Genomic DNA, 17349 nt, shown 5'->3' on the forward strand with positions numbered 1-17349 from the left:
CATGGCCTCTGCATCAGCTCCTGCTTTCTGACCTGCTTGAGTTCCAGTCCTGACTTCCTTTGGTGATGAACAGCAGTATGGAAGTGTAAGCCGAATAAACCCTTTCCTCCCCAACTTGCTTCTTGGTCTTGATGTTTGTGCAGGAATAGAAACCCTGACTAAGACACCCCCCAATTACATTAATCTTTAAGCTTCCTTTAAAAGTTTATTCTAAATATACTTATATGATGTACTACTATATGCTGTTATTTAATGTAAAAGCCCCCCTACTGTCATAGGAACTCAGCAAATGGAAGAACAAACATGTACAGTTATCTTTTAAGATGATGATGATGGTGGTGATGAGGCTGACTATTATTATTGCGTGCATGTGAGTATGTGTATGTATGATGTGTTTGGGAGTCAGGTCTCCCAGGTGGGTTGTGGGATGGGACTCAGGAGGTCAGGTTTGAGCGTCGGGTGCTTTACCCTCAGGGCCATCGTGTTAGTTCACACTATGTCTTCTTAATCACTTATAAGCTTGCCTTGATTGCAATCATTGTTCATGGATATTATTCAAGGATAAAGAGTATTTAAACACTGAACTCAAGCATTTAGATATGGGAATTCCATTCCTGGCATCCATATTGGGTGGCTAACAACTGCCTGTAACTCCAGCCCCAAGGGGACCTGACACCTCTGGGCACAGACATGCATACATACACATCATTAGAAGAATGGTCCCGAGGGTTTTTTTGTTATTTTGTCTTCAGAACTGAGGCTCAAACCCAGGGCCTTGTGCTTGCTGGGCAAGCACTCTACCACTGAGCTAAATCCCCAACCCTAGGTCCTGAGGTTAATCTTAGGTTCCTTTCTTTTTCTGTTTTTTTTAAAAATTAGGTATTTATTTCATTTAGATTTCCAATGCTATCCCAAAAGTCCCCCATTAGGTTCCTTTCCTATGCCCCCCTCAAATCACACTGTGCCCAACGGTGTCAGTTTTTCTGAAACACCATCTCTGAGGTCTCTCACAGGAAATGTCTCTGAGGTCTTTAATAGACTGTTTCTGGTTTCCTTAATAGAGAGTTGGCTGCTCTCTTCCCTTACTCCTCAGACAGACCTTTTAAAGACTAGGGAATGTATCTCATCCATAGTAGCTTCCCAATAATGTTCACTGGGCCGAATATAAACTAACATTCAAAACTGAACAGTTCCATAATCCAGTGGTTGTTTAAAGGCTGTGACCAGCTTTCTCTGTGGTGGAGGGGAAACCCGTGATTAAAGAAAATCTGCTGCAGCCTTTTCCACCAAGTGAGCAAGAGAGCAACGCATGAAGTAATGCTGAAGCAGCGTGACAATCCGTTTGTCAGGGGACACATTTCCTCCTTTTGACTCAGTTTTCCTCTGTTCTTCCCTTCTGTTAGAACTGAGACAAAGCTAAGGACTGAGGATAACCTAAGCGACTGCCCCTAAGAAAAGCATCCTGGGGATAAGCCCCTGCACTTACAGAAATCCCGGGGGTCTCACAAACGGAGAGGTTCACGAGACCATGTTTGAAACCCTCAGCAGCTCGATCCTCCACCTGAAGAGGATGTAGCATCCATCTCAGGTGATAACAATGCCTAGCAAGTTTCCCATATGGGAAAGGCTCCCCTTGAGGCTCTCACTGCTAGAGACAGCTCTGAGAAGAAAATGTAATTCATTAACACTAAGCTCAAGTTCTTATTGGACTAAATAGGATCCGAGTCAAGGCTGGTGGCACAGCCTTGTCATCACAGTTGTTCAGGAGGCCAAAGAAGGACTGCAGGCTTGAGGCTTGCCTGGGAGAGATCAAGGCAGCCTGGAACATACGTGGAGCCTTGTCTCAAATTAAAAAGGTCTATGCACTGCTGCAGAAAACATCTATATCATGAAGTGAAATGCCACAACCCCCCTTTGCTGCTGCATGGTACACTTAGGATACTCCTCCTGCATAGTGCCTGTGTCTTTGGACACAGTTTAAAACAGACATGCTGAGTTACAAGTAGGCTGAGCTCAGACAATAATACAAATGCCCTGCACTGCAGTAAGCAATGGTCCTTGCCCTGCAGGGTTGACATGCATGACTTCCCAGTGACCATGCTCTTAATGATACCAGCTCCTTACAATGTGGCTCAAATTTTGGTTCCTACAGTATGCTAGCTATAACTGCACAAAGAACAAACCCCATCCCTAACTTTCAGCTCATCAACTGCTATGTAAACCACAGGATCACAACATGACTGTGACTAGAAAGGAGATGCAGAAAGGACTATGGCATAAAAGAATTCTTGCTCTGTGTCATGAAGTCACAGGACAAGGTGAGACTAGGTAGCTACTGGTCAGCAGACTGCTGGATGCTGAGTGGTCTACATTATTTTTCAAAATGAAAATAAAATACACTAATACTAGCTTTACTTCCTATTATTCTTAAATACTACATAATATTATCTATTTCCATATATATACATATATATATATATATATATATATATATATAATTGATACTAAGAGTTAATGTTTTGACAAAAATTTAAAATGTCATGGAAAACTCAAGTATTCCCATGATTATTAAGACTGCGGGATTTCAGCTTACATGGTCTAGGGTCTCAGTGTGTACTGTAGGCAGTCCTTGAACTTACAGTCTTCCTGCTTCAGCAGCCCCAAGCCCCAAGTGCTGGGATTACAAGCATGTACCCAACCCTGGCCTAGAGGTCACTTTTATAGCCTCTCTACCCTGCATATGTCGGACTAATTAAATTTATAAAGCCAAGTTTCCTAAAATTACACAAAATAACTGAAACCAATTTCCTCCCAAGTATTAGATCAAATATACTTCACACCTAACTTTCATACTTCCAAATCCCTTTCAAAACTTATTAAAAAGAGAGAGCCTATTATTAGTGTATCAACATGGTGACCTAGGACAAGGGTGAATTGACAAAGGCTGTCCCGAGGACAATCTGACATCTACCTGTTTATAGAGAATTCTTTTCCTTCCATGACCTTTCAAGCCCGCACCATTGTGAGTTCCTTGCAGTCAGACTGAAGGCAGGAAGAGAATTTGGCTGTGCCACATATACTGAGCTGGGATCAGGCACACAGCTTTCTTAAGCTAACAGAGATGGGTTTCCACTAATACCAGTGTTCCTGTCATGTTAGGGTAACTTTATATCTGCATACATGCTGGCTTGTTTTTATTTCCACAGTAGAGAATCATGGTTTTCGTTGCTAACACATCAATTCTATCTTAGCCAACTCCCAGTATCTTATGAAGTCTGGTACAAGGGTTCTTCCAAGAAGACTAGGGAGTGTGTTGCTTCTCATGTGATAACTAAGCAGCCTACAGGACCACTCTGAAGTAACTAGTGACTTTATATGTATTAAATGAGCTTGCCTTTGCCTTCTTCCACAAATGTCATCAAGTGACCAATATGACTTCCCAGGATGAAGAATTGGTCACCCTCACTAAATAATAGTTTGTTTAAACACACACACACACACACACACACACACACACACACACAGAGTTATGTGTACTAGTTAGTGAAAACAATTCCTACCTCTGGGTCATCATCATCAAAATCGTGGTATGTGGAATGGTCTGGATTATTCACTTTGTCCAGCAACTCTATTGCCAAAGACCTTGTCAGAGGCTGTGTGACAAAGGGATGCTATAAAACACACAAAACACTTTAGACATTTGTTAAACATCTGACTTTGTGAAAGAAAATGAATGTTTCAGGGTAAAACAATACCTGTAATAGCTTTTCTGCATTGGGTCTTTTTTTTGGATTTTTGGTAAGAGCCATCTTCACAAAATGATGGAAACTATTTGACCTAAGAAAGATGAAATTAGGCTCCTGCATTTTAATTTCCGTTTTGCTCACATTGCTATGAAAGTCAATAGACAAAGTTACTTACCACTTCAACTTATCTTTTAGTTTAGGAGGCTGGAAATTGCTTTTTGTCATTAGAAACAAGGCCCTGAAAAACACATAAAACGTTTTGCACAGAGTTAACACTTCCGATTCATTGTCAGGATAGGAAGGAACACACTTCTATATACTCCCAGTAAGGGTAAAGCCGACCCAGGACACAGTAAATAAGCTTTAGTCAGCATGGGCTTGGCGTAGACACACTGACCTCATCGGATGAAGGTCAAACATGGGTGGCTGGAGCTCCGCCAGCTCGATGGCAGTGATGCCCACCGCCCAGAGGTCACACAGTTGATTGTACCCGCCTTTCCTCTCAACAGCCGCGACTTCTGGGGCCATCCTGCAGGAAAGAAGCCAGGACACACGGATCTTGTGTTCAGTGTGCTTTCCTGTGCTCTCTTTACCAGAGGCACACACTCACTAACAGCTACACTGAATTCTGTTTAGTCCTTTGATGTCTGAAATAGATATACCATAATAACAGACCTACTTTCCTCAAATTCTTGATGTCTCCCGGAAGACACCTCAGTCTCCCCAGTGACGGCTTCATCAGTCAGCTACACTACAACGTTGATGAAAATTTACCAGGATGACAGTCATCTGCCCTGGAGTTGTTTTCATCAGGAGACTTCCCCAAAATTCCATAAAGGAAAGAACCTTTGTAACCAACATACGACGCCTACAGCTCTACCCTGCAGCCTCGCCACTGTTCTCAGTTCACCATTTCTTGGGGCACCAAGAATTTTCACATTTAGCATTTAGTTTATATTTACTATAAATTTTTGAATGCTTTTAATTAAAAAGTTTACATTATAATAATGGAAAAGTTATCAAAATGCGTGCCTCTTTTTAAAAATATTTTGTTCAAAGAGAAATTACAAATTTGTTAACGTTTTAATTCCTTTTAACTTTGCTACTGTTTTAGTGTAATGACTTGTTTAAATGATCAGTTTTCAAATGCACAAACTTTGAAATCCCAAACCAGTTTTGGAAACAACTGAGAAAAACATGGGAGTCTTCCAGTTCCAAAGAGCATCGAGTGGGCGCCTTACATGCGCACGACCGCAGGGGAGTCGGCTCAGTTACAATAAAACTAAAAAGCCAGGCAACTTTCAAAACACTTGGTCTTAAAAGCAATTTGATCTCAAAATCTCCCTCCTGGAAATTCAAATCATGGCAAGGACAGTGATGTAAAGAGTGCTGGGGCTTAACTACAGGCAGCTCGACCATGGCTACAGGAGAGGGGAGCCTACAGGGTGGGCAGCACTCAACCCCTGACCCCAGCACAGCCTGCCAGCCAGCGTCACAGCAGCCAAAGTGCGTGCGGGTGGTGCTTCTCCTTCCACCTGTGCCCACTCACCTAAGAGCCATGTGTCAGGTGTGCTGGCTACTACTCGAGCGCGCGCGCGCGTGCGTACACACACACACACACACACACACACACACACACACACACACACACAGTGAATCTGACGAACACCCTTATTACAAAGGTAAGAAGACTAAGCTATGACCAAAATGAAAGTGAGTTTTAGAAAACTGTTCAAGACAAGTTTATAAAGACAACCAAATGCCTTCAACAAAGGCAAGAGCACAAGTGTCACAAAGAACTGTGACAGCTCTACAAGCTGGGACCCCATACGCAGGATGTCTGGGGAAGGGGCAGCAGAGCCACAGGAGTCCCCAGAGTGAGGGAAGGGAACAGAAAATGTTTCCCAATGGTGGCGGTCTGTTTTATCTTGATGTTCATCCATCACAGAACTGTACACTGGAAAGTGTGACCAGCACAAAGGGAGGGAAGGCTTTGGCCCTCCACAAAGGCTGCTGAGTAAGGGCCAGCTCCACCACCACACAAGAGATGTCCAAGGGCACTTGCCACTAACTCTCAGTTCTCCTGCCTCAGCAGGCTTTCCTGGCTAATTCTTCATCACTTTGCAAGGGAGACGCTATTCTTAGGTGAAGGCGGCCCTGCCTCGGCTTACTGCACCTGTGATGCCAGTCTGCTTTGCTTTCATAGTCTGAGACAGGCTCAATTTGCTCCGGGCTGTCCTCAACCTCTCAGGCTCCAATCAGTCTCCTGCCTCAGTCTCCCCCAAACCGGGACTGTAGGAAATACATCATTCCCAGTTCAAGAACTGGCTTGTAGCATCTTGCTCTTTGGTATGAACTAACATACCATGATTTTAAACTTTTGATGAAGCCTCCATCATGCAAGTATGAACCTAAAATGCTGAGAAATTCCCACAGAAACATGAAGGTTTTTTTGTCTCTCTCAACTCTGAAACACTGGCAGGCCTGCAATTTGCTCTGTAGACAGACCACCAGGCTAGCCTTGGACTCACCTCAATCTTTTGTGTAGGCAGACCACCAGGCTAGCCTTGGACTCACAGAGATTCACCTTAATCTTGAACATAGCATTTTTTTTTTTAAGTGGGAGAGTTAGTTTGGAGTGGGTCATGCCTTTTATCCCAATACTTGGGAAGCTGAGGCAGGCAGATCTCTGTGAGTTCAAGGCCAGCCTGGTTTCAGTCAGTTTCAGGACAGCCAGATCTTCATAATGAAATCCTACCTCAAAGAAAAACAAACAAACAAAAAACAAAACAAAAACAAACTTCCAAAAAAATGAAGTGGGAGAAAAAGAGAAAACTCGTGGGTTGATTCAAGTGGCCTGAGGCAAGACTTTAGACATCCCAGAGAGCAGGAAGAAACGCAGCAGAGAGACAACCATGTCAACACCAGAGAAATACCTCCCAGGAGGACCGTCTAGAATGGGAAAGATGTCTGTCTGTCTCTGAAATAAACACCAAATGACAAGCATGAACGAATGAAGGTCAAAACCAAACACAGTATCTAGGATATGGAAACACCAGGAACCATCACGGAATATGAAAATATGAGGCGTCACCATGGGAGGAGGGGTGCACTACATTACATCATGATGGCTTCACATGGCATCACAGAAGCCCATGGACAATGCCTCAAATGTTCTAACCTAGTGCTTTAAACCCAGTCAAATGTGAAGCTAGAAATACAAAGTCCTAAAGCTCTTACACCCATACACCATTTACGGAAAGAGACTAAAACATAATTCAAAGCAGGTCAAAGAAGAAGACTTAGAATATGAGAAAGGAGCTCCCAGGGATCGCACCCGGAAGCAAAGCATGGCCATGTAGCTCAACTGTAGAGTGCTGGCCGGGCATGCAGTTAAGTTCCTGTGCACACACATACAGGACTAATAACTTGGCAGGTTTTACAGGCATAGAAAATCATACAGGCACATCTTACAGAACTGGGCAAGGTGAAGAGGAATGGGATGTCTGACAGGAGATTAAGAGAAGATTTAAGCAATTTAAAAACAAGACGACTCAGGAAAACAGTGAAGAGTGATGGCAGACTATTAACTGATTCAGCAAGAACACTGCAAGAACAAGACAACTGCAAGACAAGTGAATGAGCTGGAATCTTCAACTTTTACAACAAAGTCTACAAATAATGGCCAGCAAAAGACGGAACTGGTTTAGCTCTAGTTGCCTTTAAAAAATTATATTTGATGGAGACAAATCAATATAAGAGATGGTATTTATCATGCTCCCTGCTTAGAACAACACAAAACCCCAGTAGCACCGCTGTGCACTGAGGAGTCAGACTAGAGATGTCTGGGGAGGGTAGCACTGAGCTGAAGGTGTGGTCCAGACTCCAGGGCATTAAACCCAAAGCAGCGCTGTCCCTGCCTACCACGCAGCCAGTGAGGCCACCAGCACACAGCGGCCAAAATGAAGGCATAAACAATGAATGCTAGGATGGTTTTTCTGTGACGGGAAAAACTACCGAGAGGACAGGTATGGCCAGAAAGGAAAGTCTATGGATCAGACTTCCAGAAAGAAGGTAAAGAATTGAACTGAGGGTTGGCATAAAGACTCCACATGCCCAGAGACCTGCTTTTTATCACACTCAATCAGGACTGCAAAAACACTGGATGAAACTGTTTACTTAGAATGATTGAGGCCCTACGTTCAATTCCCGGTAAACTCCAAAACCTGCAAAGTTTTTGAAAACTGTGAATAATATAATAATTAGAATATGGATATGAAAAAGATAGATATAAAAACATATATTGAAATGTGTGTTAAGTATCAGGAAGCTAACAACTGTATCAAACTTTATAGCCTTTTCTGTTTTATGAAAGCCGGTGTGTAGGATACTTTTTGACAAGTAGTCCATAAGAACACATGCTTAATTTAGCACATGCTGGTAAACCTAAGCTTGAGGAATCCCTTTGTCCTAAGCGTAAGATTTCTGACATGTTTTTTTTTTTTTAAAAGAAACACTGCATACAATAATGACAGGATAATAAAAAAATTTTAAGTTAAAAATTTGAGTTAAATAAAATTACCAATATGGGGTTCCAATGAAAGACTTCCGTTTGGCAATTGTAGCTGTTATCTGTGCAGAAACTCCAAAATCAGCTATTAAAAGAATGAGAGAAAAAAAAATCATTTAAGATAATACCAAAAGTAACTTCCAATACTTATTTTCATCAATTTCACAAATATGGAACAATCTCAAACATGTTACAGTTTTTAACTTTGATGGACTATTAAAATATCACAAAGTAGTATGTAGCATAGCCTAGTGGATTCCCACGTAACTCATACAATTCAAACAACAATAAAGGTTAAAGTGAAATAATTGTGATTGAAAAATAAAGGCCTTAGGAAAATTGAAACTGACACTGATATTTTAATTTCTCGTTCTCCTCTATTTCAAGGAGTCTTACTAGAATGGACCTCTAAGTAACTGGATAGTTTACTCGCTCTCTGCCAGACAGACTGACACCTGCAGACTTCAGTGGACACTGGTAAACCTATCTATCCTGAAAAGACACAAAACACAGCCTCCCCACAGCCTTCCCTCTGCGGCACACTCTGAAGCCAACAATGACCACTAGTGAGACTTGGTACTCTTCCTTGAGTACGCTCAGATCCAATACTCTCTAGTGCATTTAAGCCTTCTAAACCTATCCTAAGAGAAGGAAGGTATAGAACGCTGCTACGGACGCAGGTGCTCATAGAAACTGCTCAGTAAGCAGGCCTCCGAGGGCCAGCACTGAGCCCTTCCTGCTTCTCTCACTGACAGGCTGCGGAGGAAAACTATCTCGTATGTCAATGATGAGATACATGTTTTCAATCTGATTAGCCTGACAGTAGGCCGTAGTTGAAAGCAGTTTTATTTGTCTGTCTGTCTGTCTGTACCGTGCAGCTGGGGCCAAACCCAGAGCCTGGTACATTCTGGGCAAAGGCTCCCACCGAGCTAACACCCAGAGCACTACTATCATTTTATAAAACAAATGAATTGAATGTCTGAAATTTGGTTTGTCCTAATTGTTCCATGTGTCATTACTTTCTTGTCACCAGTTATTAAAGTTACTTTATTGAATACTTGTTCTGTTTAAACTCATGCTAAGTCATTACTGGTTTTGCACTTTGTTTTAATCATACCTTGCAAGTTACTGTTTGACATAAAGCAACAGTTAGCATCTAAAATATACTCTTATATCAGTAATAGCATGGTTGCTTTTTAAAGCTGAAAACATGATGTAGGATTTTTTGGAGTTTCTACATTTTTAATTTTTTTGGTCCTCATTTCAATTTTATACAGATTTTCTACTAGAAGCCCAATCTCTGGGTTTAGAGGTGAAAGAGTTACCAATGCATATTATTTCATGATTTCTTTGCAAAAATCTGTTTATTATGAAGTAAGTTTATGCTTCCTTAGGGTAAGGAAAGTCAGAGAGAGACTGGCTCAGCAATAAAATCTGTACTGAAAAACAAATATGTCATCCCTAGAGATGGATGAGCTAGGACCTGCGACTTGTAGTCCTGGAAAACAAAACCAAACCCAAGCCAACTACATTTTAGAAAAGACCTGTGAGTGTAAGTGTGATGGAATTTTGATTAACTTACCTAGTTTCACATGACCATTATCCGTTAGTAGAATGTTAGCGCCCTTCAAAGTGAGAACATTTCAGTTGAGTGGGAAACAGACATTTTATTAGGTGAAACATATAATATTTAATACATATTAAATAACCACAGCCTTAGACTTAGAAATACTTAAATATAAAAAAAAAAGTGTTCAATTAAAACGTTACATAATTGTAGGAAACACTGCTGTCCACTCTTTAGGTCATTTCACCGATGTGCTGCCTTTTAAAGGGCTCCTTGCTAACACAGTATGACTGCTAACACAGTTCCTAAATGCCACTTCCTGGCTGATGGCACACCATTGCTACATTAGAATGTTATTTTAAACCAGCCCTTCAATGGCTCTGATTATACTTTAAAAGCTTTTTTTCTGGGACTCACCAGGGCTTGCATGTGACTGCCCTGCTTCTCGGGAGGCGAGGCTTTCTACCCTAATGGCTTTCTTGGTCAAGAGTTTAAGTCGGCTATCACCTCAATCACAGCTGTGGGTCCAGAACTGCTCCACACAACTTTTATGTGAGTAAGCCAAGGTCTGGTGTGATTACAATGTGGGGAAAGTTCTTGGAATCCCTACCTCTAACAAGAGAAAGACTAGCAGCAGAGTAGAAGGGAAACGAAGGAGAATTCGAAACACCAAGAATGCCATCCATGCAATGAGCTGCACCCACACATAACACCACTGACCTATGGGATCATGGGAAAGGGAGAAATTCTACAGGGCCACATCAGGGCTTTTCGTGTCACCTTTTCCCTAGCCAGACTTCTACTATGTTGTCTCCCCACTGTCAGGATGATTCTTAGAAGTTACAACTTCCGTCACTGCGCATACACATCACAGCTCCTGACCTATCTGTTCTTTCCTCTACTCACCCCTCTCTGAGAGGCGACTGACTGCCGCCAGCCACTTAGGTTCTGGTGCAGTGGTGAACAGGTTGTTGGTGGATGTAGGTGAGAAAGAAGGAACAAAGGATTATCCCTGGCCCAACAAAAGATTCAAAGTCAGGCAGGACCTTGAAGACAGAGCATGGAAAGGAAGTCCTCTGAAAGCTGAGGTCCCAATGAAGTAAGGATGGACAGCCACACTGAAATCCAGGACAGGGACACTCTAGGGAGAAGGGACATCAAACACAAAGACCTAGAACCAGAAAAGACCTTAAAAAACTTCCAGCAACAGAAAATTCAGTGTGGCTGAGACATACTGAGCAAGTCAGAAGAGGACACATGGGAGGCAAGCTCAGAGAACTCGTGCAGGGGCTGGGGTATGCAGAACCTTGCTGGCCGTGGTGCAAGCACCTGCATTTCTCAGTGACTACTACAGGAAATCAATGGAGCTGATTGATAAGCAGGGGAGTAACATGGTGTGACTTTGAAAGGCCACTCTGTTTGTCAAACACAACGGTAACTATAGAAGCACTCAAGACCAGAAGCAGTGAGAGCAGGAAGAAGGCTACCAGAGAGATGTAGGTGAGACAGCATGAGGGAGGAGGCTTAGACAAGGGTGGAGATAGGCTAAGCAGATGGCCAGAATTTACTCAAACTAAAGGCTGGCATGAGTCCTTGTACAACAGAGCACAAAATTACCCAGACAATCCTATCACCTATGAAACCTTCCTTAATAATATAATACAAATATTATATTCTCCAAAATGGCCTCATCCTTCACTTCGTATTTCTGTTCATACTCTTCAGTTTGGAGAGCGTGCCACTCTTTACTTCTGACAAAACCTACCAGTCCTTCCCAGTCCCATTCGGCTACCCTGACCTCCACAGACGCTCATCTACCTTTGAAGTACAAACCCTTTCCTTTGCCTTTGAAGTGGCTTACAGAAAATACCCAAGGCAGTTCTGCGAGTCTGCTCACATCCCAGGGGACAGTAGTGTGCGGGTTTACAGGCGGTTCTCTGAGGACAGAGGCCAGGGCTTGCGTCAGGAACTAGGAAAGCAGCATGAATCACCTCCCCCCTTACAAGGCTAATAGGCTGTGTGCTAGAAAAACTTGAGAAAATAAGAGAGGGAGAGAATTGAATAAGGAAATAAAGGGAGGGAAAAATCAATAAAAGAACGAACCATTTGATTGAAGAGCTGAAGAGTGCAGTGTCGCTAGAAACACCACCAAGAATCCTGACTGAGCTTGTCCAGAGCACACTGCTCTGTTCCGAGAGCCCGAGAGGAGAGCACAGAAGGTGTCAGGGTTTACCTCAGCCTCCCAGGTACATTGCTAACATCATCTTACATCACCACTGAGATACATTTCCTGAGGAGTGACAAACTTAGTAGAAGATCCAGTAAGCACACAATTCACTGTGAGCTCATGGATCTATGGATGTAATTTGTATTTGATGAACAGTTACAAATGAGCTTTAAAAAACCTATTACAACCCTAATCCAGCCAGGTGTGGTAGTGCTCATGAATTCTAATTCCAGCTCTCAGGAGACAGAGACAAAGGGAGAAGGAATTCAAGTATATTCTCAGCTACATGGTGAGTCTGAGGACAGCCTGATCTGTGACACCATGTCTCAAAACACCTCCAAACCAAAACCAAATGAGCAACTCCAAAAAAACCCACTGAAACCGCACACTTTAGAAAGGTAGACTTTATTGTATGTGACCCTGACTCAACAATGCTACTCTAAAAATGTAGTGAAACTTATCATACATCACTCAGGTTCATTATTATATTTCAGGTAGCAAACTCATCATGTAGAATGAGCTAAAGAAGTCTGCTCAGCGATTAATCTAGAGAATTTACAAGTGAAAAGCAGGTTATTTAAAAGGGAAAAACAGGACAAAACTAGAATGTGTACCTTTATATCTCTGTGCATTTTTCCTTTACTGTGAAGGTAATACAACCCCTAGAGTTTCAAAATAAAAATAGAAAAATCAGCAAGATTTATCACACAGCACACTGAATAATAGTAGTCACTCTTTATTCACGCTATAGAGAACCCGGTAGTAAGAGTCGGCTCATTATAATAAAGTTTTACAGAAGGCAATAGAGTCAAGAGAAAGATAAAGAAAGCTCAGGTAGAACCACTGATATTTCTAAAATAACATTTAGTAAACTCTGTAAATAATTTGAACTTTTAAAGGGTATATTTCACTAAAATCAGAATGAATTTCAATTCTTCTGAGTTACTGAGCAAGCCCTTCTCTGTCATTAAGAGAACTATACAGACCCAGAGTGCTTGAATTCTAGGTTATACTATAATCATTACACTAATAGTATTTAATTGTAAAAGCAGCTTGTATTTGTAACAATTCTTAAATGCACTAAGGACCAGATGTAAGTTAGTACAGAGCACTTATTCAGCATGTGTGAGGCCATGGGTTCAATCCTAGCACCACAGAAACTAAATACACCTAAGTAAAAGAATAAAACCGTATTAAAGCTTTCAAACTAGATTATCTTGTCTCTTAACAGTAATATATACTAAGTAAACATTTAGTAAAGAATATTAGTTTAGGTTTGACTCGCCTGTAGAGTTTCTCTGCTAACATAGGCAATCTGCAGTTCTGAAAGGGGTCCAGTTACTGTAAGAGAAGAAAGAAATGACTGTTAGCATGGTTAAGTAGCACGTGTTTTCCAGTAAGTGACCAAGTTTATAAATCCCATTAAGAATAGACTCAACATACCTAAACAATTCAACTCAACTCAATGCCAAAAAGGCAGAGATTTTATTATAATTCTTTCTAAACGTGACATGCTCACTGTTGTATCTCCAGTGTTTAGAACAGTGCCTATCATGTTTATAAACAACTGAACAACTAAAATGATTATATTTTTATTTTATACCTTGCTGATATGATATTCATAGATAAAAAGTTTAGTCTCTAATCTGTAAGTTGATTTTATACAGACATTTTATTTAATACACAATCTTCAACTTACTGTGGGTCATGTTCTGGATAAATCCATTTTACACTGACAATATTTTAGATCAAAAATGAACTTCATATGTCAACATACAACATCACAGCTAAGCAGCCATAGACACCATAAAGTATCAGTTTTTATTTCAGGGTCTTGTTGCTCAGTGGGATCTGGAGCCTGCTACTACTGTCTAATCATATGAGCAACAGTGCATATATGATAACTAAACATGGATAGCCTGGTCAAAGTTCAAATTCAAAATTTGGCATATGGTATGCACTGAGTGTATAAGCCTTCCACTCCATTGCTAAGTCAAAAGCCTGTAAGTTAAACCAGTGTAGATTTACACGTACTACATACAAATGTGCAAAAACTAACTCGGCACACACACGGTTCTGAAACCTGCCCCTTCACAATCACAGACATTTCCCTACAGCAATAACAAACCTTAATTATTTTTATCATAGTTGTAATGCAAACTGCACTGAGAGATCGCCTCCTGTCCTGGCTTGGGCTGGCCCCAGCTCTTTAATGGGGAGAGAGAGACCCGGCAAGAGTAAGAGGTTAAACACACTGCACCCGAGAAGAGCTGGAAGGTGATGCATCTTCAACAGAGGCCACTGCTGTTCCTCTCCCATATACAAATGCCCATGGGAGGAAAGCTCCACGCAGACAAAGTTCAACTGAAACTTCCAGGCGACTGCAGTTTCCCTGGTCAGTTTCTGCTTGGTGTTGGTTAAGTCTCCAGGTTGATGGTGCTGTCTCTGCTCTGTCATTAGGCTACCCAAGGTGTTTCTGTTGGATGCTGTAAAGTCGTGATTTGATGCTATGCGGTCTACTTGAAGCTTCTATTTACCTGCTACTTGCTACCTGTTCTTTACTTTTGTTTGCTGTATACTTAATGACTTCACTCACTAAAACCAAAGTACAGCTGTCATAGATTAGTCTCTGGATGCACAGAACTACACACCTAGTTATCTCCTGTGTGTGCATTTGCTATGGTTTCAGTATATGTTCCTCTAATTTGTGTATACAAAGCAAGTCTGGACTCACCATGATATATGTCCTGTAAAGAGCCACCTCCACAGAATTCCATGCAAATCCAAAGTTTATCTCGCCTGTGAAAAGACAAGTCGTGCATTACGTCTTCAGATGAAAATGCTTCTTGATAGTACCGATGAGCTATGATACTGAAATGCTACAAATGCAGCATGCTATCTTCTTAGAAAGCAACGCGTCCCTGAGTGAATGATTCACTTCACCGCTGTCATCCAACCCCAGGTTCACTACTTAAGACACCATTTATGGAATAGAAAGCTGTCGTTAGGCACACTCAGAAGGAGCCTCCCTTTAGTTAAAAACTTCCTGTTCCAGCCTTCATCCATTTACCCAGATTTAGCACAGAAAATGCCAATCTGTCCCAAACATGTCACTTTGATAGCACTCTTTTTGTTTGTTGTTTTGAGACAGGGGTTTTCTGTATAGTCTTGGCTGTCCTAGAACTCACTCTGCAGATCAGCTTGGCCTTGAACTCAGAGATCTGCCTGCACCTGCCTACCAAGTGTTGAGATTAAAAGGTGTGCCATCACTGCCCAGCTTGACAGCACTCTTAACCAACAAACAGATGTAGATGTTACCCTCCAATGAATACTCCAGAATAACATGTCCAGAGTCTATAAAACTGTTGCTCATATAGTATTACTCACTCACAGCCCAAGATGGTATAATCATGCAATGATAGAAGAAATAGTTAGCAAAGTTGTACAGTTGTCTGGGGCAGAGATGGGATAGGGAGTCTCTGGATTTGGTAAACTCTAACTGTTCTAAGGATGAACGAATGTATGACTGAATGAAATAACAAACCAATTAGATCAGAGGCTAGGAAAATATGGCCCCTGACCCACATCTAGTCCACTGTCCTGAAACAATAAATAATTAAATGGCTGGGGGAGAGCAGGAGAACATATTAACATGTGACAATGGTGGGACACTTAGCGTCATAAAGTTCATCAGAATCCAGTTATACTCGTTCACTTACACACTGTGTAAGCTGTCCTCATATCAGGACAGAAAATTTGAGTAGCTGTGACAGAGGTCATACCACTCACAAAGCCTCCAATTTCATTACATGGGTTCTTGACAGGCTCGTATCAGGTATTTTCTCCCATGCAGAAACGAAAGCACTTGAAATTACAGTAGGGGCTGCTAGGGAAGGTGAGAGATCCAGAGATGAGCGGGGGGGGGGGGGGGGGGGGGGGGGGGGGGGGGGGATAGTGAGGATGGGCAGGGCCTACGCAAGCTTTGTGCATGTATCATGGAATATCACAACTGTCTTATCACAGCTGGCTACCATCACTGTGATGAAACACTGCGCCCAAAGCAACTTGGGGAGGAAAGGGTTTGTTTGGCTTCCATCTCACATCACTGTTCATCACTGAAGGAAGTCAGGACAGGAGTTCAAACAGGCAGGGACTGGAGGTAGGAGCTGATGTAGAGGCTACAGGTCTTCCCTTCCCACATTAATCACTAACAAAGTACCCTACAGGCTTGCCTATAGCCTAATCCTATAGAGGTTATTTCCTCAATCGAGACTCCCTACTCTCAAAGGACTCTAGCTTCTGTCAAACTGACATCAAACTAGCCAGCACAACAGGGAAACTTAATAATTTATACAAATAATATACATTTATATTTGTAATTATAACTTTTACAACTAAATAATAGTTATACAAATAGTAATATACATTTATATTTTTTAGTTAGTAATAGTTACAGGCATCTAATTTATAAAGAAAAACTTGCTGAATTTGGATTATGTAGTATGAGACATCTGGGATGAAAATGTCTTGGCAAATCAAGGAAGGTCTTGTAAGGAGACAACATTTAAATTGGGTCTTGCCGTTCAAGTAGGAATTCACCAGGGAGAGACAGAGATGAGCCTGGGCAAAAGAATGAAACTGGAAAGAAGATACCACATTTGAGAGACCGGCTAATAAAACACATGCTACCTGAAGAGACAATGACCACAGATGGAGCTAGAATAGGCTGGGGTCACACTGTAAAGCAATTCTTGGGTATGGACCCCTCAGTACCTGGATAATTTTTAGTTTATCAACATCTCTTAGAAAATTAAAACCAAGCGCTGTTCTGATGCTACATGAACAGTGCATTAAAAAGCAAAGCTGTTGGTATGAATAGGGAGTCAAATATGGTGGTGTGTGGGGCAGCAGACCCTGCCACCAGGCAGAACTGGTAAAGTTGTAGCAAAAGCTCAGAACCCCAATAAAACTCATAATTAAGAACGGCAAGAGCTTGAGCTCCCAGTCAGGTTTCTATCCAGGAGCTTGTGACAACAACACCCCACTAGGAGGACCATGACAATCAGTCATGTAGGGACAACATCTCAAGTCCTTCCCCATGCAAACGGGGGTTCCTAACTTCTCAGGCTGAGCCAATGGGAAGATCTACTAGATCCCACCCCATCCCAAAAATGTTTATAAGGTTCTTCTCCACAGGGAATAAAGTGATGAGTTATTTCACCAAAGATCATCTGAGGGT

General features: G+C 41.8%; 1 protein-coding gene across 3 annotated transcripts in view; it reads right to left on the bottom strand.

The window, feature by feature from the left end:
* Positions 1–17349, bottom strand: part of Map4k3 (mitogen-activated protein kinase kinase kinase kinase 3) — a 156240-nt gene that overhangs the window by 67094 nt on the left and 71797 nt on the right. For all 3 annotated transcript variants that reach the window (XM_021186158.2, XM_021186159.2, XM_021186160.2), the window contains 9 exons: positions 14845–14909; positions 13396–13451; positions 12725–12772; positions 9899–9941; positions 8329–8401; positions 4144–4275; positions 3922–3984; positions 3756–3837; positions 3561–3671 (listed from right to left, as the gene is read on the bottom strand). In XM_021186158.2, coding sequence (XP_021041817.1) covers positions 3561–3671; positions 3756–3837; positions 3922–3984; positions 4144–4275; positions 8329–8401; positions 9899–9941; positions 12725–12772; positions 13396–13451; positions 14845–14909 — 673 coding nt within the window. The remainder of the gene's footprint in view (positions 1–3560; positions 3672–3755; positions 3838–3921; positions 3985–4143; positions 4276–8328; positions 8402–9898; positions 9942–12724; positions 12773–13395; positions 13452–14844; positions 14910–17349) is intronic.

This window comes from Mus caroli, chromosome 17 (genome assembly GCF_900094665.2).
Source record: "Mus caroli chromosome 17, CAROLI_EIJ_v1.1, whole genome shotgun sequence".
Lineage (NCBI taxonomy): Eukaryota > Metazoa > Chordata > Mammalia > Rodentia > Muridae > Mus > Mus caroli.